At 42.3% G+C, this 26,201-nt stretch overlaps 1 protein-coding gene across 1 annotated transcript in view; it reads left to right on the top strand.

Moving 5' to 3' along the window:
• Positions 1-26,201, top strand: part of LOC131294340 (cell adhesion molecule Dscam2) — a 65,107-nt gene that overhangs the window by 18,658 nt on the left and 20,248 nt on the right. The window contains exon 3 of the mRNA XM_058322389.1: positions 20,708-20,784. Coding sequence (XP_058178372.1) covers positions 20,752-20,784 — 33 coding nt within the window. The 5' untranslated portion in view covers positions 20,708-20,751. The remainder of the gene's footprint in view (positions 1-20,707; positions 20,785-26,201) is intronic.

Raw genomic sequence — 26,201 nt, 5'->3', positions numbered from 1 at the left:
TTGTTCAGTTTTGATTGAAATTAAACGAACGCTTTTAAAATGGTGGAATAGTTTAATTAGTTGTCATGACAGAACTGTCAATAATTTAGTTGTACATCAGCATTTGACCACTTCATTGATCTTGATATATTAAACAAGGCATAAGAATTGCTTCTTTAAATTTAACTTTCTGATTTGTTGTGAACTAATGAACATTTTCCCTGAAACGTGCCAACATTGCTTATTACATATCAAACTTATTCAATAGGAAAATGATTCAATTCAAAATTTGGAGTTTTAAAGTGTTAAATGTAATTTTACTGTGAAAAGAACTAAAAGCCTTTCGGTGAAGTGGAAAAGTGAAATTTGTAGTGAATAGTTGCTCACTTGACAGACACAGTGAATAAATGACATGTTTTCATTTTACTTTCTGTGTGTTTGTCATCTGATAAACTTGCTTATTTTACAAAAATCCTAGAAAATAAGTAAATATCTGTTGGTGTCTCAAATTTCCCAAATACATTAACGATTCAGTGAAAAATTCTCAAATACAAAATTACCTAATTTATTACTTTTTCGTGGTTTGCTGTCCAATAATTTCAGCTCATGGACCCATTATCCCCTGTTGACCCTTCTCACGGGCAGATTATTATTGAATTCCCCTACCAACATTCTTCCCACAGATGGTGGGTCATGAACCTACCTTATTTCAACCCTGTCCAGAGATAAAATTACTTGTTTGCATCCAGGAAGCGCCAAATTGTGCTGGTCGCATAAATATCAATTCAACCCCAAATAAAGTATCTTTCTTATTGGGAACCGAAACAGGAAGCTAGCAGGCATCTAAAACCCAGAGACGCATTTCCTTCGGGTCAAACCAAACGTCAAATCGGACGCCCTTTTGATTGGTGAAACGGTTGTCATTGTGACGGGGCGAATATCTGAGCCATCCGAGCAGGATTTTCCCTTTCTTCTTCTGTTTTGATCACAAAAAATATGCTTCAGACTATAGCGAGGGGAGAAAAGATCGACAAGATGACTTTTCATACGTGTCGGGTAGACGCCCCGGAAGCGCTTCACTCCTTTTCCCGGGACGTCTGCTCCGTTCACTGGGTTCGGTTCGGTTCACCGGAGATGTTTGCGCGATTCCAAGCGCAAGGGTTCCGGTTCGCTGACGTTAAATAGTCACGAAAACTTCCTCCTATTTTGGGCGAGCCTTTGGGTTCCGCTTGCGCTCGTGGAAAGGAGCGGAAAAACATTGACGCGTCACCCTAGCGCATAAAAAAATCGGCACATCACCCGTGGCTCCCTTTTTCCCGGGATCGCTGGTGACAGATGCTCAACGTTTTCGTTTACGTTTTTCACCGACGCTCGGCGTCTTTTCATGCTCCCCAAACTAGATGCAGTTCATTCATTCCGGAACTGAAGCTAGGAAATATTCGTTTTCCATTCAACCAATCGGAGACGGAGTGATGTTACCGGTTTTGTCATTTTTCTTCTACCTTACTTCTTGAACATCTTGAGTTTTCTTTGGCCTTTATTAGTATGGCTTCTTTTTTCACGACATTTTTTGGTTCATCTTCGTTCCCCCGAGCAGTTGGTTGATGCTTTAACGATGGCACACATAACACTGCCAAGGAAGGTGGACTTGTTCCTGGAAAGGAGACCCTGGCGAATGAATATTTTAGCACAAAGTTCCGCCAAAACCGGAAACGGTTGCCCTGACCATGGTTCGCTGTAAGTGTATTCCTAACACTGGAGTCTACCGATTGTTTAAGGACGAAAAAGAAATATTTCCCAAATGCGGAGAAGCAAAGGGGAAAGAGATAATTGAAAGAAAGATGCTGTAAGCTTTTTGAAGTCAAGAACGAACGAGTCGAAGCGAACGGCATGAGCAAAAGAAACGCCAATGTCCCAGACTTTCCGCGACATGAAAAGATTTTCCATTCACCGATTCTTGCTTCCCCCGACCGGTTGGCATTCCAGTGGCGGTGATAATCTTGGCTGCTGGTTTCCTTTTTTCATCACAAACCGCCCAAACCTCGACGGGTCTATTGTTCCCCGGGGCACTGGACTCGTCGAAGCGCGAGCTTCCATTCGTTCTTGCCGGAAGTTGTTTAATCATCGCCACATTCATTCCTTTCCTCAATAACGATCTCATTAGAAGGCGAAAGAGTTGTGCTGCGGTGAAATGGGCCCGGCAGGAGGCAGATCAGTGAGAGGAGCGACGAGAGGGACTTTAATTGAAGGAAAGTTTGAGGTCTTTTGCGATTTGACGCCTTTGTTAGGAGCGGGAAATTTACAGCGGAACAGGTTATTCTTTTCCGTCTGTTGGAAACTATTCTTTTCCATGCTGAATCGACAGCAAGATTAGTAGCTAAGTTTATATAGTTTTCAATTCAAAACATAAAGTGTTTTGAAAGGTTACATTAAAAGAAACAAATAACCCATATCAGTTACACAAGCATTTTTACCTATTAACTTCAAGATTTTACCTCAATCACCTTTAGTTTTAACAAATAAACTATGAAGAATCAATCATTGTCAAATCCTTAACAGCAAGAACCAATTTACCAGTTGTTTATAAAATTAACTTAATAACTGATAAGCTTTTATTAAAACAAAAGATTTGTATTTCTAAATCCGAAAAAATATGTTGTTTCAACATACACCTTTATAAAACCAACAGGTCAAACGCCATAAGCAAAGAGAGTGTGATCTGTGGCACGGAGCTTGTTGCAGCACACCCAGGGGAGCATAAATTGCATGCTACGATGCACCGCCTAATTGTAATGCTCTAAGTGGGTTCGCCGCCAGGTGGATGCAAAAGCTCAGCCATGCTCATCGAAAACCATGGCAACCGTTGCCGAACGCCGCTCTGGTATTCTTTTTCAATCAAAGATGTCAACGAAAATGTTCTTTACTTTGCAACACACTTTATGTAGTCTTCTTTACTTTCTGCAAGCCGTGGGGTTTGCATCGTTATCAAACGACGGACGGAAAGTCGTCCTCCGGAAAGAAATCCGCAAAGAGATAGAGAGACAGAGAGGGCGAGTTTATATGTTTGTTTTATGAGTCTTTTTTTTTTGTTATTGCGGCGTATCGTTTTCCCTCGAGTGATGTTCTTTTAGTCCCACCTTTTCACACACCCGCAGGGGCCAAGAAGCGTAAAATATTAACATGCTTTCCACGCCGTGCCCTCCCTGCTTTACTGCCGCTGGTGGAAGTGTCGAGCACTTATTTTCCAACACATGCAAGCATTCTTTCGCACGAAAAGCTCACGTTGGAATGGTTTTCCACGGCCCCGGTTCCAGGTTTCTTTTGTTGGTCAGCTTTTAGATTGCAGATATTGTTGTTGTAGCTGCGCTGGTCGCCAGTTTTCCATGCGCTTCACACCGACAAACAAATGAGGACATGTCTCGCTAGGTATCCTCAAGAGATAAAATACTACAAACAAAAAAATACATTGACAAAGAGAAAGCGAGAGAATTTAAGGGAAGCTTGCACCCTTCCACATTTGCACGCCACGGTTGAAATGCTGGAGGCAATCGTAGCACTAACTGCACACTGTTGGATGAATGTTTCCGCCCTCTCGTCCCTTTCGAGGGGCCCGAGGGGGTGCAAAAAGCATATAACATACAACCGTGGAAGATAGTTAGTTTGCTGACAGTTTTGCGCTGTATTTGCTTGGCCCTCTGGATTCGTTAATTTTGGTACGAGAAATTGTGCCCTCCATCTGCTTCTGTTCCGCTCGCGTACACGGGTTTTACTTGTCCTTTTTTATTTTTTGAGTTCTGTGTTCCGTGCTATCTTTCTCCCCGTTGGCGTGTTTGTGGCTTTCACCAAACGGATGAAAACAATTCTGGCAAAGTCGTCCACGGTGTCGGTGGAGATATGGGCACCGACGAAAATGATAACCGGCAGCATTGTGTGCTGCTGTCATATTCCTGCCGGCAGACATACCGAACCGGAATCAAAGCAAGATTTTTAATCAAATTCCGTTGATAGTTGAAACGAAGTCACGAAAGAGTAAAACTACTTTCAAAATCAAACATAAAAATTAGAGTTGTGTAATTCAGATTTAGATTCATGAATCTGAATGATTCTTTGCGTTTAAGAGATTCATGAATGGGGATTCGTGAAAGATCTATGAACGATTCATGAAGATTCATTGATGTTTTGAAGGCTTTATAAACGTTTGAAGATTCGAATCCCCAAAGATCCATGAATCCATCTGAAAGTATCTTATGTGAAAGTGAATTGAAGAATGAATCACATCACTAGCTTAAATCACAAGAAATTTGTTACTATCTCGTTTTGGAAGAGAAAATATTCAACAGCTTTGGAAAAGCGAAGAAGAAACAGTAGTAGGTAGTAATAAATAATACTTTCTTGCATCTAAAAGTATTATTTTGCATACTAATAACAAACATATGTGCTTCCTGGTTATCAAAGAAGTAATTGATCAATAGTAGGACATTTAATTTTGGAAGATTTCTATATTTGTGAATGTATAATATTTTTAATATGTTTTCAATGTCACTTGTTGTAAAAGATGAACCAATTCACCCGAACTAGATGAAGAAATAAAGTTGATAGAAAGAGAGCGTAAACAGTTGCACCGTTAATAATAAAAATAATACTAACACTGGCAGCGTAAATAAGTAAACCATGTTTTTAGTAATAATGCTTAAGAACAATAGTTTTCACAAGATTTTCTGACAAGCTTTTCGCAATTAACGAAAAGATGGTTAATCTGACTAAACAAAAATCATTATCGCTCCACGCCGTATTCAATTACAAATCCTTTCCGATGGTTCATTAACCCACGCAGCAGACTCGTCAAGCTTCTTGCCTGCCATATTTTTCATCCCCCGGGTGAAAAATCGCAAATCATTTGTATCTTTCCTTCGGATGACAATGTTTTTCAAAACTGTCGAAACTGCCAATTCATCTTACTGTCGTGGTCCCCGCGCTGTTCGAGAAAAAAAAAAAAACAACGTCGAGCCATACCAGGCAGTGTGTTGCGAAGGGCTGTCGTCGTAGAAGACACCTCCATCGGTTTCTGTTTTCCCGGGGAAAGCATGCGCGCAACATTATGTTTTAATTTGATGGCGTTCGGTGATCGGGCTAGGCCCGAGCGAACAGTGGCGGAATGGCGTATAGCACCCCAGGGTCGTACTGTGGCTGTTCCGGCAGGGAGGTCTCGAGCTACCGGTCGGATGATTAATTAAGCCGCTTTGCGATTACGCCTAAGTAATTTCCGCTGAATTACCTAACGAACTGGTGAGCGAAGTAGAAGTAGGCGGCGAAAGCGAAAGCAAGGACAAAAAAGGCCCAAAATCTCCACCAAAAGGCCTGCCGTGACCGTTCCGACAACAGATCCGACCACGCTGTCCACGTTTATTTGGGGACAGGTTTTTTGCCCCCACAAAACTTCCACGACTCGCTCTCCTGGGAAACCCGCTTTTGGCCGCAGTGACAGAAACGTTCTAACGGATCATTTGTTCAAATGTTGCGCTGCCAGCTTCAGTTAGGCCTTTCTCACCCTTGTCACTTGCGTTTGTCGTCGCTTAGGTTTTCTTTTCCTCTCTCCCTCGGGGAGAACAAAAGCGGTGGAGGCGTACCATTGTTCCGGCCAAAAATGGGAAGTGGAAAATTCCGTCACCCTGGCGAGTCATTTTGTTTTTATGCAGAAGCACATTTTTTTCAACATCTTTGTTAGGGATGGCTTTCGGCTTCGCATTCGCATAAGATTTGTTGACTATTTAGTTCACTTATAGCGTGCAAGGAAAGGATGGTTCGTGAATCGAAAAGAAAATGTTTCCCATGGCGGAGTCGGCACGGCAAAAGGCAACACCCTTTCGTGCGGGCATCGTATTTCTTTCCTCGCTGCCAACGACAGGACATAAGTTAAAACAATCCTCCAGGGTTAGTGATTCACTGTGATCCGGTAAATAAGTACCACGCAGCACAAAAAACTAATTCCTCGCCTACCCTTGGGCCGGACCCGGGGGGGTTCGCAACAAAAACACTCGATGCAGCTAACGCATAAATCACCGAGCACGCATCACTAAGACCACCGTCGCCACCGAGGCTAAGCCACCCTATCCATTAATTTAGCCCCGGCACGAGGGAGCAGCATGCCGGACCTTCACCTTTTGCTTCGGATTCTGGCGATCGGAATCCCCGGACACCGATTCGAGGCACATTTTTCTTAACATCTCTGCACTCGCTGTCAGCAAGGCCCTGTGCGACCGGTTCGATTAACGCAACCTTAACACCTTTTCGCGTGGGATATTTCGATACAGAAGGAAATTAGTGCCGCGGCGAAAGTGAAAGAAAGAAAGGCGGACGAATATAAACACCTAATATGTTTGTGATTGTGGCTTGTATTTCTATTTACACTCGCTTTTATGTGTTACTACCTCGAAGCTCCGGGGAAGCTCGGAGAGAGAACATTTACCCTACTTAGATTTTTGGGTCATACCCAATGGTGCATAGAGTTTACTTAGACTTATAAATAATTTAAGCGGTAAGGTACATGGGGGAAGTACAGAACATTGCAATATGAAAAAAATATTAAAAAAAAAAATTAGGAAACTACTATCATATTAAAAACTAGGAAGCCCATTTTGCTTACAGGGACATATGTATCTGTTATTTCTCCCGATTATCGTCACTCACGAATGGCGTACAGTTCAACATTAATTGGGTTTTTCTAGTGGCAGAGGATTGGTGTTCAAATCCCAATTGAAAAACAAATCTTTTCTCATACGAATGAACAATTTAAGAATAAGCTTACAGCTTTGCTCTTGGATAACCTCGGTTCGAGTTCCATTCACATAAAAAAAGCACTCTTCAAGAGCATTTCAAAATAGTAGAGCTTGATACCTCATCCCAACACACAGGCCTTTTAATTTGAGGATTGTAAAAGTAACGATACTAACGATTGTAAAAGAAACGATAAATTACAAAAATTATCCTTCCTTCAAGAAAAAAAATATAACTCGGCTGATTTTCCCAACACACAGTTCACTTCAGTTCAGAGGTAAAACATCAAACATACTGAACACGTAATAAGGACATCGACAGCATATCATGCCGCTCATGGTTTGAGTAGAAAAAAACACAAATTTTGTTATCAAATGCTCTTATATCTAAATATATCTTTTAAATTTATCTTATTTAAAACCGAACCTTTTTCAGCGACAAAATTCTTCAAACGTCCGGCGAGAGGGGAGGGGGAGGGGGAGTGGGTTCGCGACAGCCGAGCGTACTATCCACGTACACATAGGGTAAAAGTCTCGTAAGCCCTTAACGGGCAGGCATTCTTTAAACGTATAATTCTAGCAAAAATTATACTTATTTCCCAAATGAGTACAAAATGGCCCGTAACGAGTCTTTAAAAGTGTAATTTTAAATGAACTGGTCACAACTTTCCCCGAGAGTGAACTTAAGCATTCTTATGTTCCCATGTTGGGCATTAAAGAGGCTACCCCGTACTTGTTTCTTTTTTCATGCTACATTTTGTACATTTTCCTTGGCAAACACTCACATCCTTGAGCCTTTCCTGTGGTCATGGCCACCAACAAGCTGCACAAAAATGCTTGAAAATCGACCAAGAAAAATCCACTCAAAAACACTCCAAGGACTGGGTAAATCGTTCTCAATATGTTTGGAAAAACCGAAGACTAGTGAAGAAGGATAAGGAGGGAGGTGAAAGGTGAGCAAAGAAACAGAACTTTCAAAAGTGCCATTTGATGGTTTGTTTGGTGACCATTTAACGCTAAGAACCATCCCGAGAGTCATTTCCAGACGATCCACTTTTTAGACGAAGCAAGGAGAGCAGGATGAAGGTTGGTCATTTGCAGCACCTACCGCACGGCCAGGGAACCATTTCCCGACCGCTTTTCTAATGCGGGCCAGGTTCAATTACGGTCGCCGTTCAAACGTGCCGATATGCCGCATTCGAGAGTCGGTGGCTCTTTAAAGTGAGGTTGGAATTGCGAAGTTTTCTATAATGTTTCCCGAAACCCCATTTCCCACCCCGCCCGAGTGTCGTTGTGTTGGTTTGGGCGTAAATTCATTGTACTTTCACAGGGCTACGCGCCCGTCAAAATCGATTCCACTAGAAAGGTTTGATGAACAAGATTTGACTTCGGGGTTGTGGGTCCGCTTTTCCACCCACCGTTTGTTACAGCCGATTATCTGTTCGTCCGTTTCATTTTTCGTCAGCCGGTAATGGTGATAGGACGGGGAAAGGCAAGAGGAAAGCGGAAAGAGAGCAACAGGCCTGCCGGGTCGAAAGATTCCGGCTGTCGAGATAAAAGTTCTCGGCGCCGAAATGAGCTTCGATTTACTTTTCTATTCTGCTACTTTTCCGATCGGTGCCTGGGCCTAGAAGATTTTCCCAAGCTCGGGCAGAAAAAGAAAGGACTGTTCAATTTTCCTTCGAAAAGAACAAATGCAAACAGACACAACAAAAAATCCCTCGACCCCTACCGAGCACAAATCCCCGCCATAATACGCGCCAGGTCGTACGATCAAAGCGACCTTAAGCGGCGGGGAGAACAATGACAGTAGAGCCGGAAAAAATGGCCAACAGCATCGCGACAAACATTGAAATGATTTTCATTGTTTCATTATTTGCGAAAACCCTTTTTGGGCTGACCCCGGGAAATGCGGCCCTTGCGAAACCGGTCGTCGAACGGGAGGGTAAACAATGGAACAGGACAACGGCAAGATCACTGAAAAGGAAGTAAAAAAAGGGAGCTTCAAAATGACAAAACGGGCCACTGATGCGCCGGAAATGCGATCATAATGGGAAGTAAAAGAGGGTCACCAAAAGGCGTCCCATCCCCTGGGTGGAGGGGGTGGGAAATGGGAAATGCAAAAAAAAATGAAACTGTCGGATACAGGTGCGTTTGCCGACGCGGATAGGACGATAATAAAGTATTTTGAAAAAGGTAACAGTCGCTTGGACAGTGGAGAAAGTGCAAAAAAATGTATAAAATCCAGGGTTCCGCTTTTCCACCGGGGTCGAGGAGGGTAGGGAGACTCTCAGGGGGGTTCCCGTGCGGGTAACGGTTCGGTTAATAAAAATCCGCCCCCGGAACACACGGAATACTTAGGGGGGATTTCCGGAGACACCCGGAACTGTCGCCCACCGTCGAAAGTGTCTCCGGCGAGGATCAAGCGTTCAAAGTAATGCCATTTCCACCACGGTGACATGGCAGAACCGCCGGTGGCCACAAGACTTGGCGAACGTAGGAGGAAAATGAAAAAAGAAAAAGAAAAGAAGGATAAAACAAATGATTAATGGCCCACGGCTCGGCTGGCAGGTACGCTGCAGCACGGTCGGTAAATCTCTTCTTTAGCGCCTGTCATTAGTTTTGAAGTACTTTTTCCTGCCTGAGCTCGCTCTCCGCCGGCTCGAAACCGGCTTCAGGGGGAACCGTAATTGACGCATAATGTCACCATGGGAAAGCTTCTGCGGAGTGGGAACTCACCTGGGCAGTTTGGGTGGTTCTGAAGAAATAAATTTTAAAAATTCAAACATGACGCGCTGCTGCTCAGTGTTACATTTAAATTTATCGTACTTTCGATACATTTCGGGGAAATACTTTTTCCTCGCCCGATGGTACTTTGTTTGACTGAAGAGGCATTTTTAAATTAAATGCCTTGGTTCGAACAAAAACCCACAAGATTACTCCTCAGTCGAAAAAACCCAAGAAAAATTCAAATCTCAAGAAAGTAGCTAAATATACATGATAAAGAAGGAAAACAGAAAACGTAGGGGTGGCTGGGGTAATATGAGCACTGAAGCAAAACTTATCCACCCTGTGAATTTGACAGATCTACGTCAACAGGAAAGTGAAATTAAAATAAAACAAAAATGTTACCGGGTCAAACAGGTTCTGATGTAATTTTACTGACCACTCTGCTAAGGATTAAGCTGTTCAAAAATCGATGTTCGATCTCTGAATCAAAGATTCAAACTGCATGCAATTCATTGAATCTGATTACCTCCTGCAAAATCACGGGAATATTTTTGAATTTTTGAACGGATCCAAAATTCACTATAATGGTGCATTTTGTGCATTTGTTTTGGAGCCTATCGCTCCTTTATTGCACCATGCATTTGACCACAGCTCAAGTGCTTTCAGTTTTTTGCAAAACTGGAAAAATGGTTGTTGCTTCAAACCCATTTTGAAGCTTAATGATCCAAATTGGTCGATCAACAATAACTAACAAAGTTTATTGTAAATTCAGAAGTTTATTTAAATGGTGCACATTATCCCTGGCACCCTTACCTTCTACCTTCTAAAATTAAACGGAAAACAAACAGGATGCTCTTTAGCTGTAGACCGTAGGATCCCACAGTTAATCGTTACACTTGAAGGTTAATAAAAATTATGATTTTTTAATGTTCCGCGAAACATTCCGATTGGATCCTTCCGGGAAAATCAACAGGCTTTTTGTTCCAGGGAGAACAGTTTTCTTAGAATACGTTTCGGGTTTCGAACACAATGTAGCGGCCCTATTTTTTTAAATCATGTTAAAGGTTACCTTTCCATGAACGTTTTGTTAAGTTTTGAATCAAATCGATATAAATAATTGATCCCCTGCCGTTTGAAACGATCGTAAAGAGAGATTTTTAAAGGCTGAAATCACACTCTATTTGTGTATCAAATGCACAAATATCCTTCTAAAATGTAGTGTGCTTTATGTATTTCTGGTAATGAAAATAGTGTCATGTAAAAATTCAAATGAGTCCTCTAATTGTTGAAGCTAATTCTAACCTATTTTTAAATCGCTTACACCACATAAAAAATTAATTTGTTCCAAAAACTTGGAGCTTCCAGAAGAAATTCACGCTCATTAGATTCACCTTTCAATTACCTCCCCGCGGCTTTCCTCCTAAGCCGGTGCTCAAGAACTAACGCGAAACAATTATTATCATTTTCCATTAGTAAACAGTCGCCCCGACCTCCACACCCCACCCCAGCGGCCTTCCTACTAATCCCGCGCCCTCCGATTTACCTCTCGTTGATCTCTCATCTCTCATCGACCGTGAAATGGATGTCGGAAAACTCGATTTGTTCAATTTCGGCTGCTTTCGGTTGTCTCGGCCGAGCGTGTTCTTCCTCGAACGTACAGAGTGACACCGAGGAAACGTCTCCGTTCGCTGGAAAAGTACCTGTCCTACCGTGCCAAAGCTGACAGTCTCGAACCGATCACCGAGATGGCCGGAAAAGTGTCCACAACAGATGCCGCGACAATCCGCGATAATCAGAGGCTTGGCAGGGAAACACGGCACACGGCCAAGTGACAAAAGTAACGCAATTTGCTTCATGAATACATTATAAACAATTTACATATAAATTTCACCAATGCTCACCAATCACCGAAGTGAGTTGGGAAAGCGGGGGCAATCGTATTGAAAAACTGACAACAAACTTTTCCGGTGCTTGACTTTTTATTCCCAAACAATCCAGCGTCATCTGACGGGCTCGGAAACAGCTCTGGACTACACTTTTCGGTGTGTTTATGTGTGTTGGGAAGTCCGTCCCTGAGGACGGTGACTATTTAGAAGCTTTTCCTGGCGACGTATACAGTACCAGCCGGTTGGTTTGCAGTTTGTTTGAAGTCTCTCGAGCCGGTGGATGGAGAAAAATGTGTGCAGAGGCGGTAAAGTAGGATTATGTCGAGAGCAAAACAAGGCAGTGCCGGGCGAAACAGTACTGAAACGGAAAAGTCCAACAAAAAAAAACTCAGAACACACAGAAACCGTCACCACCACCTCGCCATGCCGTTCAGATCTTCAAACATGGTTTGGTTCCTAATTTTGGACCACTTGTTCCCGGGGAAAGTTCCACCCGGCAGCAGCGTTGTTAAAGCCGGTGGGCGAGGTGGAAGTTTAGAGAAGCTTTCGGGTGGAATTGAATATCCCCGGAGCATCGGAGGGGTCGACGGGTGGACCCGAAACCGGGGGGAAACCTGGGGATACACGGATTTTCCATTCATTAGCATTTGCAATAAGTTAAAAACTGCCTACCTCTCGAAGTCAGTGGAAATGTGGGTGTGGAGTCGCTTTCTATCTCCCTCTCTCTCCTCGATGTTGGAACATACCGAGTTCTTTCCCTCCCTCCCCCGGTTGGCCATCCGGTCGGATTAGTCGCTTCGTTGACGTTGTCAGAGTTTACGGGGAGTGTACATGCGAAAGAGCAACAACAGGAAAAAAGTGAAACGTACCAAAAATGTTGTAGTACCTCATCTTCCGGTTTCATCGGCAGCTACTTGGGCACAAAGTTCTGATCTTTCCGAGCGAAACTGCATGAAAACTCTGACGAAATGATGGATTTTCCCAGCAAATGCCTCGGAGGGTGGGTGAGGTATGGCAACATTAGCAACTTCAACACCTCCCACCGAGAATCGGTTCGCACCGAGGAAAGCGTCGTTGCGATAGACCGGTTTGATAATCTCCGCCCGAAAGCTGAGCTGACAATCTTGCTACCCGTTCCGTCGTTGGAGAACAGTCGACGAGATGGTTTAAGTTTGGGCGCGTTTGATGAAGTTGTTGAAAGTCTCGCTACCCGCACCCCGTTTTACGCCCCTAGAACCCCGCTGCAACATTAAACCCGGGTCTATAATCGGTCTCCCGTAATCAAAGAGTTGTGCGACACTCTTCTGAGGAAAGGGGAAAAAGCCGAAGGCAGATAGCTCATCCGAACTACCTTCGTCATCATCAACATCATCATCGCGCGAAGGTAGCTGAGGTTGTGAACGTCGGGGGAACTGAGAGCAACTTGTGTGCAAACTGTTGTTTTTCGAGCTGTCTTGGGAGAAAATGCGGCAGGGAGGAGGTGATAGTCAAAATGGATAAAGTTTGTCATAGTTCCGAAGCAGGCGCCGTTCCTCTAGCTGGCTGACACTTGCAGCAAGGACTTCTGCGGCAGAGAATGGGACACCGTTCCGGGGGTGTTGAAACCCTGCAGATGATGGTGTTGAAGATATTTACTCAAAGTTTCTCCCAAACAGCCCGCACAGACAGCGCGCCACAACGTGCTTATTCACACGACTTGCCATCCTTGCGTCTGCCGTCTTGTAGTTCTCCGCTAGGCCCTTATCTGGTTTTATTTGACATTTTCTCCCCATTGCACAGTGGTTAACTCTTTTCAAAAGCTTAGGGAATAATTCATTATTACCAGTTTTTTAGATTCGCTAGTTCGGAACGGTGCTTCAGGAGGTATGCAAAGACTGATGATCCTTAAAGGCTGGTATCACAGTTCCGTCGTATACGATTTGATCCGACGTCCAACTGCCAAGTTTTTAAGAAAGTTAGGCAAATTTAATTATGTTTATGTAATGAAACTCAGCTACGTTGACAGATAAACTCGTATACGACGAAAAATCGAAACTATTTTTATCCCATCGTACGACAAAATCTGACATCCAACAATTTCGGAATTTTAATTCGGAACAGATAAAATCATCTGTCAAATTCTATGCATCATGTTGACAGCACGTCCGATAAAATCGTATGCGACAGAACAGTGGCACTAGCGCAGAGGAATAAGCCGATCAAAAGCGAAGTTTATTAACACCTTGTTGACGGGTGACGAAGATCTTCGTCTGTTTTTGACTCAACGTTGAGGACGGAAAGACGGACATGTACGTTGCACGCATACCATTGCATAGTAGAGCATACGGGTTTTTGGTTCGTTTCGTCGTATCCGTTTCGATCGGTCGTTCGTTACCGGAGCGGCTGGCCCCGGTGACAGCAGCTAGTTTTGGGAAAAAAACGCCCGTCAACAAAGTGTTAAAAGATTACAGGCAAATTGAAAATAAATAGTATCACTCCGGCATTCCCTATGGAATCTCGTGCCATGGACAATTTAGTAGCTTATAATCTTCAAAGCGAACAATAAAAAAATTTTCAAATCAGTTTCACCACCTGCTGTAATTAGAAAATTGTTCGTTAATGAAATCGTTAAAAAAACTTTTGTCATTACTAGCAAATGGATTTGTATAATATGGTTCATTTATTAACACTGTTAGTTAAGATAGTAAATTCTTTACATGCTCCAACACAATTAATTTTCTTTTGATCCCACTTAGATTTAATAACCGTAGTGCTATAACTGTTTTTGAAAAAAATTGTAAAATTTGTAAAATTTTGAATTTTTTATTTTTTATTGATTTTTTTTTCTTGTATACCAACCGAAATCAACCACTGTACGATGCTGAACGCAAAGTAAATCCTGCCAAACTTCACTCATTTGTCGCAGTAGTAGCCGCTGCTTGTTGGTATGAGCGTCAATTTGAAGGCCTTTGGTTGCAGTGGAACTGTTGTAAGGTTCCACTCCACAAATATCTTCCATTGACTCCGTCCAAACTAATCTTTCAAAGGACATATTTAGAGCTGCAAACCCCGAACGTCGTTGCAGATGGATGATGATGGTGAAAGTTTCTCCCAACCGCAGTGTGTCTGCTCCGGTCGAAGTACACAGGAGTTTCCATCGAAGGCGGAGGAAAAGTTTATCCCCGACAGAGTACCACGATCTGGCAGCACGAGGATCTATTCCACAAGGAACTTTCTCGCTCGTTCGGACAAACGAGACACTCGGTACGGGGAACGTAAATTTGCTCTGTAAAACTGAATAAACAACGTCACCCGAACCGTTGTCTCCGACTGCAGCGAGGAATCCCGGATTCCAGCCGAGAGATTTTGATGTTTTATGCTCCGTGCCTGTTCCTTCCCCTTTTCCGATCCACAATCCTCTTAGGCGCATTTTTACTCCCCTGCCAGACGGGTGGCCGTTATCTGACCGGGCCCGCGCTGACTTGCCATCGGAGTAGAAAGAGTTTCCCTCCAAGCCTTCGGTTGTCGTTTTACATGAGTTGAATAATTAAATTTTAATCCGGAAGTACAGGTCTTTGCGACGGGTCGGGTTGGGTGGAGGATATTTTTTCTGTTCGCTTTGTTACCACCCCACCAGCCACCCGCATTCCTTTGTCACCCGGACCCAGTCGGATTCAATTCCGGCCTTTCGGGTTGCTATTTGCACACTGTTTCCGTGGCACAACTCTCCGGGTGTCGAGCAAACAGTGGCCATCCGGATGGTCGAACCAAACCTTCGGTGGGGGGAGCTTTTGCTTTTCCTCGCCGGAATCGTTTTGCGGAATGGACACGATTCGAGCAGGCGAACCGTAGCACGATCGTATCATTAGCAGGCGGTCACCAAAACCGGACCGGTCCAATTTTGATGTTGGTGTACGCCCTTTGGCGAGGGAAAGAATATCGAGGAAAACGGGGAAAACAAACGATCCGGCGAAAACTGCAGGAGGGAAATTCAGCCGAAGTTCGCCGGTGCGATTCCATCTAGAAATTATTTTCTTTTGTGAAACTTTTTTCCCTATCTCCGCATCAAGGGTGGATGGGGAAGGTCAAGCTGGGAGGAAACCATCTTCATGCCACACAAACCCTTACGCACAAAGCGAGCTAAGAATTGGCCGGTCCGGCCGTGGTCCGGGTTTTCCTTCCCGGGCCAGGGAGAAACAAGCACGGCGGACTGCCGAGCTCTGCTGATCAGATTAAGGGGTTTGTTGACAAAGTGTTTGATGTAGAAAAACATACACAAACCCACAGCGCCCGAGGAACGTCAGGCTCTGTAGCGGGTTCCAAGAACTGTTTCCCAGCGCAAACCCGGCACGGAATGGTGCTCCATCAGAAGCACAGTGTACTGATGATGATGATGATGATGATGACGACAACGAATGATGATGACTACGATGATCTATGTAGTGTGTATGGTGTGTGCCCTTGTGGTCGGTTCGAAAGAAACCAACGCCCTGCTTACATCTCCCATGCGGAAATACCACGCGTCGAAGCGAATAAGTTTTCCTCGCCGGCGGTCGGCACGGCTTTGTGGGAAAGTTTTTCCACGCTCGTTTTGCTCCCCCCCTTCCCCCCTGCACCTAATCGGATAAGCATTAACCGTTTTTATTGATGGGATCTCTGATTAAGCGATAAACTAATTCATTTAAGACCCAACCGAATGATCCACGGTACTGAGACTACACAAGGAAAAACAACAATGGCGAGAGCGAAAGACGTGCGGGGAAGGCGTACGGGTGTTGGCAAATAAGGCTCGGAGACGATCTATCAGCATCAACAAACAACTTCGAGTCCGGGGCAAGTTCCATGCGCCGCTTACTGCGGAAGTTATAATTTGTGGATTTCCTTCTCCCCGAACGCCACCGAACGTACGACCTCAAGAGATTAGCAAACCGGGGAAAAAACACATCCTTGCCACACCTCGGACAGCTCGACTCACCTGATGCGCGGGTCGACGTCCTCTGGCCGGAGTTCTCGACCGACCCGGCGAACGGTTTATTTGTTTTTCCTGCTGATTGCATTCGGTTTATTTAATTGGATGGCTCAAATGGAGCGCATGGTTGTTGTGGTACTCACTTGTGGCTGCAATCGATTTTGGAGTTTGTTAATTTAAGCTTAATCAATGTTGGGGCAAATACAGTACCTACTAAGATGAGACAGGGAAAATTTAGCAAAAGAACTAGATAACGACAAAAAACTTCTTTTAACACTAGAATACATTGCTTTGGAATTTTGCCCGAATACTTTTTAGGGTCATTTTAACCCCTATTTTGAAAACACTATAACTTCACTATTTTTAAAAATTGGCTGAACAGAAAAATCTGTAATTTTTGTGTTGGATGTAGTGTTGGATTTTAAGAAAAGCCTTATTAAGTTGTAAAAGTGTCAGCCGTTTTCAAGACATTAAAAGCGAAACTTGCGTTGGGGTCGTCCTTTGCGTCCAGTCCTTTCTTTAACGCAAATTATCCTTTCGCGTCCTTTCTTTAACGCGCGCGAGCAGAATTTGTAGATACATACAGTGACCGGCAGGAAAAAGTGCCCACTTCGAATTTTGTTGATTTTCGCTCAATATTTTTTTCTCAATCCAACTAAATGTACTGCAAGTATTTTTCGTATATTGATTAACATATTTCATATAAGATCCACTAATGAGTAAGCGAAAATAAACATATTTTGATTTTGAGAAAAAAATAATAAAAAAAAGTATCTAAAAAAACAGTGACAAGAAAAAGTGCCCACTTTGAAATTTCGAGTTTTGCATAAAGTTTTGCACTGAGGGCTAACCAATTTATTGCGTTTTAATATTATTTAGGTTTGTTAGCACTATTTCTGACATTTATACACGTATGATCACGTTTTAATTTATGTTTGGTTGTAAATATACAATTGGTTTATATTAGGTTTAGGTATCTTATTAATTTGGGTGTTACGAGAAATTAAATTGCATTAAATATTTTGTATGGCACTTATGTACATTAAAGTAACTTATTCAAAGCACAAAATCCACAACGCAGCGGTAGGAAAATTCATAGTTACATTTTAAACGCACCGATCGGTGGAGGATCGCCCTCGTAGAGGAGACAAGCGCAAAACAGATGCGCGCATGGACGCTAAAATAATTCGTGAGGTCAAGAAAAATTCAAAAGTAACTGTCAGGGAGATCATGGAAATACTTCAGCCATCAGTTTTTGAAAGAATTATCCGTCGCCGGCTTGTTGCATACGAGTTAAAGAGCCGATTTGATAGGAGGCGCCCTTATATAAGTAAGGCCAATACGGCCAAGCGTCTTAAGCTCACTGAGGAACATGCTGTTATGCCTCTAGAGTACTGGAAAACGGTTCTGTGGTCTAACGAATCAAAATTTGAACTTTTTAATCGAAGATGGCATGAACGTATACAGTGCAGATCGAAGGAGGCAATGCTGCAGGTTCGCCACATCCAGGGCACAATATGCCATGAAGGAGGCAATATGGTGGTCTGGGGTTGTTTTTCGTCCAGTGGAGTGGGGAGCCTTGGGAACATTAACGGTGTTAAAACTGCACATTACAACATAAACATAAACATCCTGTTACAAAATCTGGAGATTTCACTGATCCTGACGGGCCTTGAAGAGAAGTTCGTGCTCCCGGCGGGGGCAAGTTCGACGCAGCCCGGCGGGGCCAAGTTCGACATACTGCCAAGAAGACGAAGTCTTTCTTCCCGTCTTGTCGGACAAAACTGTTGAAATGGTCTCCTCAGAGCAGGAGATTAAGAATTTGTGGGCAGTTCTCGATGCCAGGGTGGACAAAACTGATGTATCGAATAAAAACGACAATTTTGAAGCTCTAATGCGCGCTTGAGAAGAATAAAGTCCCCAAAAACTAAAAATCCTAGTAGAAAGCATGCCAAAGCGCCTTCAGCATGTTGTACAAGCTAAAAGAGAACACATAAAATATCAAAATGCATTTATTATTTCTTATTTTTATGTATAATAATGAATAACTGAAGTGGGCACTTTTCCTTGTCACTGTTTTTTTAGATACTTTTTTTTATTATTTTTTTCTCAAAATCAAAATATGTTTGTTTTCGCTTACTCATTAGTGGATCTTATATGAAATATGTAGATCAATATACGAAAAATACTTGCAGTATATTTAGTTGGATTGAGAAAAAAATATTGAGCGAAAATCAGCAAAATTCAAAGTGGGCACTTTTTCCTGCCGGTCACTGTAAGTTTACTACTTCCAATACTGAAGAATTGAGTGTTAAAATTTGATTTAAAACTGTAAAACAAAATACATACACAAGCTTTGTTAATATGATTATTTTTAAATATGTAGGACTGAAATTTTGACAAAGATTTAAATTTTTAGTTTCATAAAACAACAGCTATTACGATAGAATACAATTACACAATTCATAATCCAACCACCATACCGTTTATCGGACATAGGCGCCCTCTATCAAATGGATTTCTAGACGAAATTGACTTCAATAAGGGGATTGTCTATAAGAGTTCGTCAAGATAATGAAATTGCTTGTACACTCACTTGCTTTCAGAATACTTTGTAATGTTACTAAAAAACTTATAGTAGAATAATTGTAAACAACATATCGTTTAATAAGCGAATTTAAGAATATTTATAATTCAACAATTTTAAAAATATAGTTCTTGTAAACTAAATCTTGTCGAGATAAATTTAAAATGATCAAATGAATTTTCGTCGGATTTTTCCAAGGAAATCGGTAGCAATGTGAAACTGTATCACCTTTGTGCTTTATCTTGTCAAACAAAGTCGTTTGTCATTGGCATGTGTCAGAAGGTAAATTTACCTTTGATTCAGGCCGCTGTGAACGTGCTTCATGTGAGTGGCATAGAAAACTTTCCCAAACACTCGAACCCGACACGACTACCAGCGGTAACGCTTTCATCAGACGGAAACACACACTCGGTCAGACCCTTACGAACGCATCGTCCGTTTTCTCGCATTCAATTGAGTGCAGTTCTAGATGTGCAGAGTGCATGAATCACCCTGATTGCATCGGCCGGTCTATCCGGACCCGAGATGGAGCAAGTTTTCCCTTTCGAAAGGATATCATTAAGGCATCGGGCATCATTGGGTACGAAAGTTAATTTCATGCGTTCATTCAAAAGCCCTCCGACCGATCTCGATGGAACCGTTTCCGATGGGCGACCCGGCACATTCTGATAACTATAAAGTGCGAAAGTTACATCGAACGATTTGCAGCAGACGCGCCCTCGGTCGATGGGACCATTACGGAGGGCTACCATTCGCTTCCGGGAAGCTTTTAAAACGAGGCTCTAAAGTTGAGTCCAATAAAAGCTACGGGACGGCGAGAGAGTACATTAAATTCTTTATTGCGGTGATTAAAAGACAAGATAAGTGTCGCGGAGATACATAAACCCGCATGATTTTTAATCTTTTTTTTTGTAGTGAGAAAGTTAGCCTTTTGTGAGGATTGTATTCGCTAAATAAATAAATTCGCTAAATAAAGATTGTGAAAATTCGCTCGAAATAATTGTGAATTATTGTAACATATTTAAAATTACACCAAACATGAATAATTCACACACTTCAAAGGTCCAAAACGAAAAAAAAAGTACCAACGCTGTATTGCATTCTCACGAAAAGAAGGTCACTTTATAGAGAAAAATATAATAACAAAGGAATGGCAATTTAAATTATCTATTTTAAATATCCATACAAAGGTGACGCTTAGTATTGGCCATCTCCTCTCCAACATGCGCTTCACACAGCAACGGCATGATGTTCCACCAACCGGCGGAAGTGGCTGGTGTGTCCCCGGGGAATGTTGACGAACGCCAGACCGAAACCAACAGCACACAACGACATCCTAAGCGTCCATTGTGCTGGCGCTACTTCCCGGTCGCCTCGAGTCAGCTCCTTGTTTGCGTTCGGCCCCGGAGGGAAATTTAATTTCACACTCGATTTGAGTAGGTTAATGGTGTGATTTGTGTTACGAAATAAAATTACGATTACGAACTTTACGCCACCTCGACCCACACACCGCCCTCGGGGGGGAGAGTGAGATGGTTACGATGGCAACGCACATACACACACACACACAAGCACACAGTGATGGTAGTGAGGAGATGGATGGTAGAAACGCTTCTGCGAGGAATTGTGTGCGGGTAGATTGAGCTCAGCTTGACAGACCACATCTCTGTGGTTGTTTGCTGGAATATTTCCTGCACATGCCCCGACCTTACGCGATGTTGATAAATGTTCTAAACTTTTCTTATTTGAAATTAAAAATTATGATGTTTACTAACAAACCTCTCTTTCCATCCTCTTTTTCCAGTTGTGAACCAAAAGTACAACATCCAAGTGCACGATGAGTACGTTATGTCGGGCAACACGGCGGTCCTGAAATGTCAGGTAAGTTTCACAAATTTCCTAGATCAGAAAAATATTTACCAACATGAAAATGAACCCAAACGTATGCATTAAAAAAAATGGCAAATTTTAACGACATTTCATGCAAAAACGGAAAACGCTAGCAACTTTATGTTGAAATCAAAATCAAGAGTAGCATTTCTTTGACAACTGTATCATTTAAATTGAATCTGCCGAGGCCAAAACATAAAACCATCTACGTTAGATAGTGTGTTAAAACATCTAGTTTTATCGCGGACCACGTGACCAAAGATTATTTAAAGCCAGACGGCGACGAGTGGTAAAAAAACTCTGGTACTTTATGTTGTTTTCGAAGCTTGTTACAGTACATTTAAAATGATTTGGGGTCCCTTAACTCCCATAGAACGCTATATCGTGGCTGAAAATCAGCGAAAAGGATTTGCACAAAGTCGCTGTTCTTCTTGTCAAGACTTCCGGCGCATGGAGAAGTATATAATGTGCAGTGCTTTCCGGAAATAAGTAACTTAATTAGAAAACATCATAAAGAGTCACGATCCAGTGATTTGGACATACCTGGCCACAGTAAATCATGCGCAAAAAGAATCGGAGCAGTTGAACGGGTCAAATATAATTGACCCTCCTTATGCCTCTCAACTACTACAACCTACAACCAATCATTCACATTGGTTTTGGGAAAAAAACATTCACAACACTTAAATGTAGGACCTATTCCAACATTTTAAAGTCCAAACCGAGTAGCATTTAGTTGTGAAAGCCTCACAATAACTGAAAATCATCCTTACCCGATTTGTTATTGATTTTTCGGCTATCGCTAATGTTTCGGTCAAGGACCGTAAGGCCACTTTACTGCCACCGACATATTTTTTTTAAGTATGTACTTAAAAAATGTAATTTTACAATAAAATAAAAGTTATTGCTTACTGCTGATTAAGATCAGTTAATATCCAAGTGCACTAATCCTGATCTTGGCTGGTAGCTTCCTTCCATTGTCTAGCTTACATCCTGCCATTTGAAGCTTCTCGGAAGGACAAAACCCAACCAAACCGATGTTTGGGGATTGGAAAAAATTATCCATAAATCGTGGTTTACGCCCCTGCTTTGATCCTTAGGCGAACTTAATTTGATTTGAATCAGAAATCCTGACAAATATTACCAAGGCCGGTATCAACACTTTGGGCGTTGCTTAATTATGACACAGTTCCGGGAAGTCGTGGGGGTGAAATTGGATATTTCGTTTTGGGTATAAAGAAGCAAATCTTACTCGCAAAAATAGCATCCCTTTACATCAAACCCATAAACGCGTTGGAAATGATAACCTCCGAGCGATGAGTGATGGGCAAACGGATGTGGCCAACTCGATTGCTACGGTAGTTGCGCCGAAATTGGTCCGGAGCAAGAATGTTAATATTAAACTCCCTGTAGCGTCATATTTCATCCTAAATAGGATTCCGACAGTTTCGATTCCAAATTGCCATTCCTTAAAAGCTTATTATGAAGTGTTCCGAAAACCAAATTTATGCGCACCGCACAGCTCAATTCGTCCCGAGCCAGAGCCAGTGCCGATGGATGGCTGATAAAATTAATCAGACCTTCCGCTATCAACCGGACACGATCTTGGGCCTCATAGTCACATACCCATACACACACATACATATATACCAAAGGCTGCGATGAGGGTAACGGTTATTGCTTTCCTCTTCCCACCAGCCCATTCAGCTTGTCGGTGGATCAGCCTTTTTAAGCCAGGTTCGGTGGAAAACCTAGAAGCATATTTTTCATCGCCTAACGGTCGAATGTATTCTTCAGCCTTCGAGTCACCGTCCCGTGACAACTTTCAATATTTCTCTACCGTATCCAAGATCGTCTCCAGGAGTTTTTCCACCCAACCTTCCCGGGGGGATCTCCCTCCCTTGATGGTGGTGTTTTTTTTTTTTCGAGCACGAATGAAAATTAGCAGCATTCCTTTTCCACGCCGCAATGCCTCACACTGCCGGTAATGCTTCCTCAGATATCCCCGGTGTCGGTAACATTTTAAGCACTTTGTATACGCCACTTGGCAACGAGCCGCCACGCTTCGGTCGTGCTTTATAACCCCACCGGGAACGCTCTCCCTCTCCCTCTCGCTCACTGGAGTGCCAACTGTGAGGAAATTGAATGAAAACTGTGAACCATTCATCATTTTGTACCAACTCCCCGGCAAGCCGTTCTGGGACGATTTAGGCGTTGACTGCGGATCCACCGGAAGGCTGGGTGAGTGGAGTAAAGGACCCCCGGTGCACGGTGGCAGGGGGAGGGAAAACTTAACGGCTGCGGAACTGCGTGACACGAGAGTCGGAGTCGGACAGTTTTCCCACACCTAAGCCTCGACGAACAGTGGGACAACGAGGGTTCCAGGAGGGTTGGCTTGTGGTACGATGTTCGCGATGATTTATGATGCACAAACTCTCCTCCCCCTCTCCCCTCCCACCAGTATCTCCGCGCGCTTTCGGCCACGTCTTGGCGAAATAAATATTCATCGCCAGCCGTTGGCCATCCATCTATCTGCGTCTATTGCCAGGTTGGCAGACGGTACAGCAGTCCAGCCCGGGTGATCCACTCGCGCTGACCGGTGGAACATTTGTCCCGAAACTGCCAGCACTCGGCCCGAGGTCAAGTGACAGTTTGTTTCCATTCGACGTTTGACCAGGTCCAGCGGGTTGACACTTGTTGTGACAAGCTCCCGCCCGAGAAGCAAGCAAGCAACGGGCGGTGTGTGTTCGGAAAAAAGGCTCCAAGTGTCCAGGCTAGTTTCCACGGTGCAAACTGCTGAAAGGTGTCCCATTTTGGACAGGGGACGCCTAACGTTCGCTCGCTTTCGTAGACAAGTCCGGTGTGGAAAACAAAGGGCCGGTAAATTTATGAGTGACATTTCATAAAACTGTTCACTCCACTTTGTAACCATAACGCACACACACTCCCGTCGGTGGAGTGAAAGAAATGGATCCGGACCACGGGATACGTCCCACTCGGAACGTCCTTCTGTCCTCCCAGAGCACCCTACCTCCGCTCCAGTTACGAGAGTTCAACACCGGTGTCACGTTTTATAATGCTGTAATTTACATAATTTCATCACGTCGACGCGATAGGTAATATAAATTTCATCACACAACTGTCAACCGGCATTCAAAGGGCCCGCTACCCGGCCGGACTGCCATGTGCCTGCGCGGAAATTGTTTGCTTCGTTTGAAATGTGACTTACCGGGGGGAACTTTCTTTTGCTTCTGTTCCGGCTGGTAATGGAATGGTTTAGGAGAGAATAAAGATCAATTCAGTTTTGGAAAAGTAGTGTTTACCATTCATAGACAAAGGGGACTGTGAAAAGAATTACTTGGATTTTACCAACCATTAAAAACAGCCTGATGGAACTGGAAATCACATGTCAAAAATAAATCAAATGTAAAATAAAAGTAATTTTTCTTAAAAGTAGAACCCAAACAACGGTAATTTTGAACGCAATCATGTTTTATATTTTACTAGCTTGACGCCCCGGCATTGCTCGGTGAAGAAAAGGTTGAGAAAAGATTTATGATTTTACTCTTTACTTGAAAGTTTGAATTAATTTATTAGTTAAAATAACGACATATTAAAATGTATGAAATTTCATGAATTTCCCCATGATGTATAAACCTTAGGGTAGCTATGTTGGATACACCTTGACATTTGTTTACATGCTTGTTTTGTTTGTGTTAGTAAAACTGAGTTTAAATTGTAAAATATAGATAATTTAATCAAAAAATAGTGATCAAACAAACCTTCAACAACATCTGTACTTAAACTTAATGTGTGAAAAGTTTCAGAAGTGACGGTTCAGTATTGGTCGAGTTTTTAGTGTACACCGAACTCCATACATAAAAAAAAAGCTAAAATATGTAGTAGATTATCTCTAAAACGGCTGAATATTTGAAAAAAATGACTTTCTTAAAACCCAACCCCCCCCCCCCCCCCCCGCCCTTCTCTTATCTGCTCGACAAGTTCCGAGAATCAAGTTCTGTGAACGGTTACTTTTTAGTATGTTTGTTGGGAATCTTTTTGCGAATCTGGTGTAAAGTAAAAAACACCGAATTTGAGTTCTTTTCTTTTTTTTATTTGCAAAAGGTATTATATAAATAACAAGGATGCACTACAACTCAAATACATTGCGATTACAAATAACGTCATTTGCATAGGAAGGCTTCCCGCATAACGCATTAAAACTAGTTTTGTGCCTTATGAATCTTTAGGCGAGATTCATTCATATGAATCTTTCACTTAAGATTTATTTAGATTGATTCATGAATCTGTTGGGATTCGAATCTTTAAACTTTAGTCAGTCTTCCGAAACCTCCGAATCTCTAAAACGATGCTAAGAATCATTCAGATTCGTTAATGTGAATCGGAATTACACAACTCTAATTGATACGCTCACGTACGGAATAATAAAACAAAGCACAGGGCGGAAACGACCTACGGAAAAATTCAAAAAGTCCACATCATCAAGGTCAATTTGTGGCATCATTTGTTATCTTCAAAATATGAAATTATTTATTATTATTTTATCAGTTATATTATGTTAGCTTTCTGGCGAATTGAATTGGACATTTTGAAAAACTAATGATGAAAAGATTTTAAATGCGGTTCAATTCGGTCTTCTTTGCTTTACACCGAGCTAAACCAATGATGAAGAGGTGTATCAAAAGAAAAAAAAAGAAACGCCAAGAGATAGTTAATAAATATACTAACAAGTTGCCGTTTATAGATTTTAAAAAATCTTGAAAAATCACGAAGTTATAGCGTATTAAATAGAACGGTCGAAAAGACCGCTGAAAAGCATTTGGACTAGATTTCAAAGCATTGTATTGTAGTGTTAACTGTGTTTGGTTCATATAATAACGAACGCAATGATACATTACTTGAGCATATCTAACGTAAACTGACATGAACAATAACTCTAGTCAAAATTAAATAAGAAAAATAAATGCAAAACTATGAAAATAAATCAAACGAATGCAGAACTGAATTGTGGATAGCAAAATTGTTTTATCAGTGGAATAACCACCAGTAATTTACAGGGTAAAATGAAATGACTGTGGTCAACTAATTGATCTCTTATTTCGATAACGTTAAGTTTAGTACTCCGTTGCTATTATTTATCTGATACTCAACAGAATAACCATTGCTGGCAAATTTATCCGAATATCACACATTTCTTTCTCGCAGTTAAAAACGAAATGTTTTTCTTTTTTTTTCCTGTTTCTGTAGAGAGAACAAGGTGACATTTCTATCCCAGATTTATTCCCAAAGAGTGAACTATCTAAAACTTAACCTGAAAATTTATTATTAACTTATTATTAACTTAGCACAAAGCAACGATGATTAGTCAATGAAAAGCCTCCTTGTAA

This window comes from Anopheles ziemanni, chromosome 2 (assembly GCF_943734765.1).
Source record: "Anopheles ziemanni chromosome 2, idAnoZiCoDA_A2_x.2, whole genome shotgun sequence".
NCBI classification, from domain to species: domain Eukaryota; kingdom Metazoa; phylum Arthropoda; class Insecta; order Diptera; family Culicidae; genus Anopheles; species Anopheles ziemanni.
The sequence above is the reverse complement of the archived record's forward strand: the minus strand, read 5'-3'. Positions and strand labels throughout refer to the sequence as shown.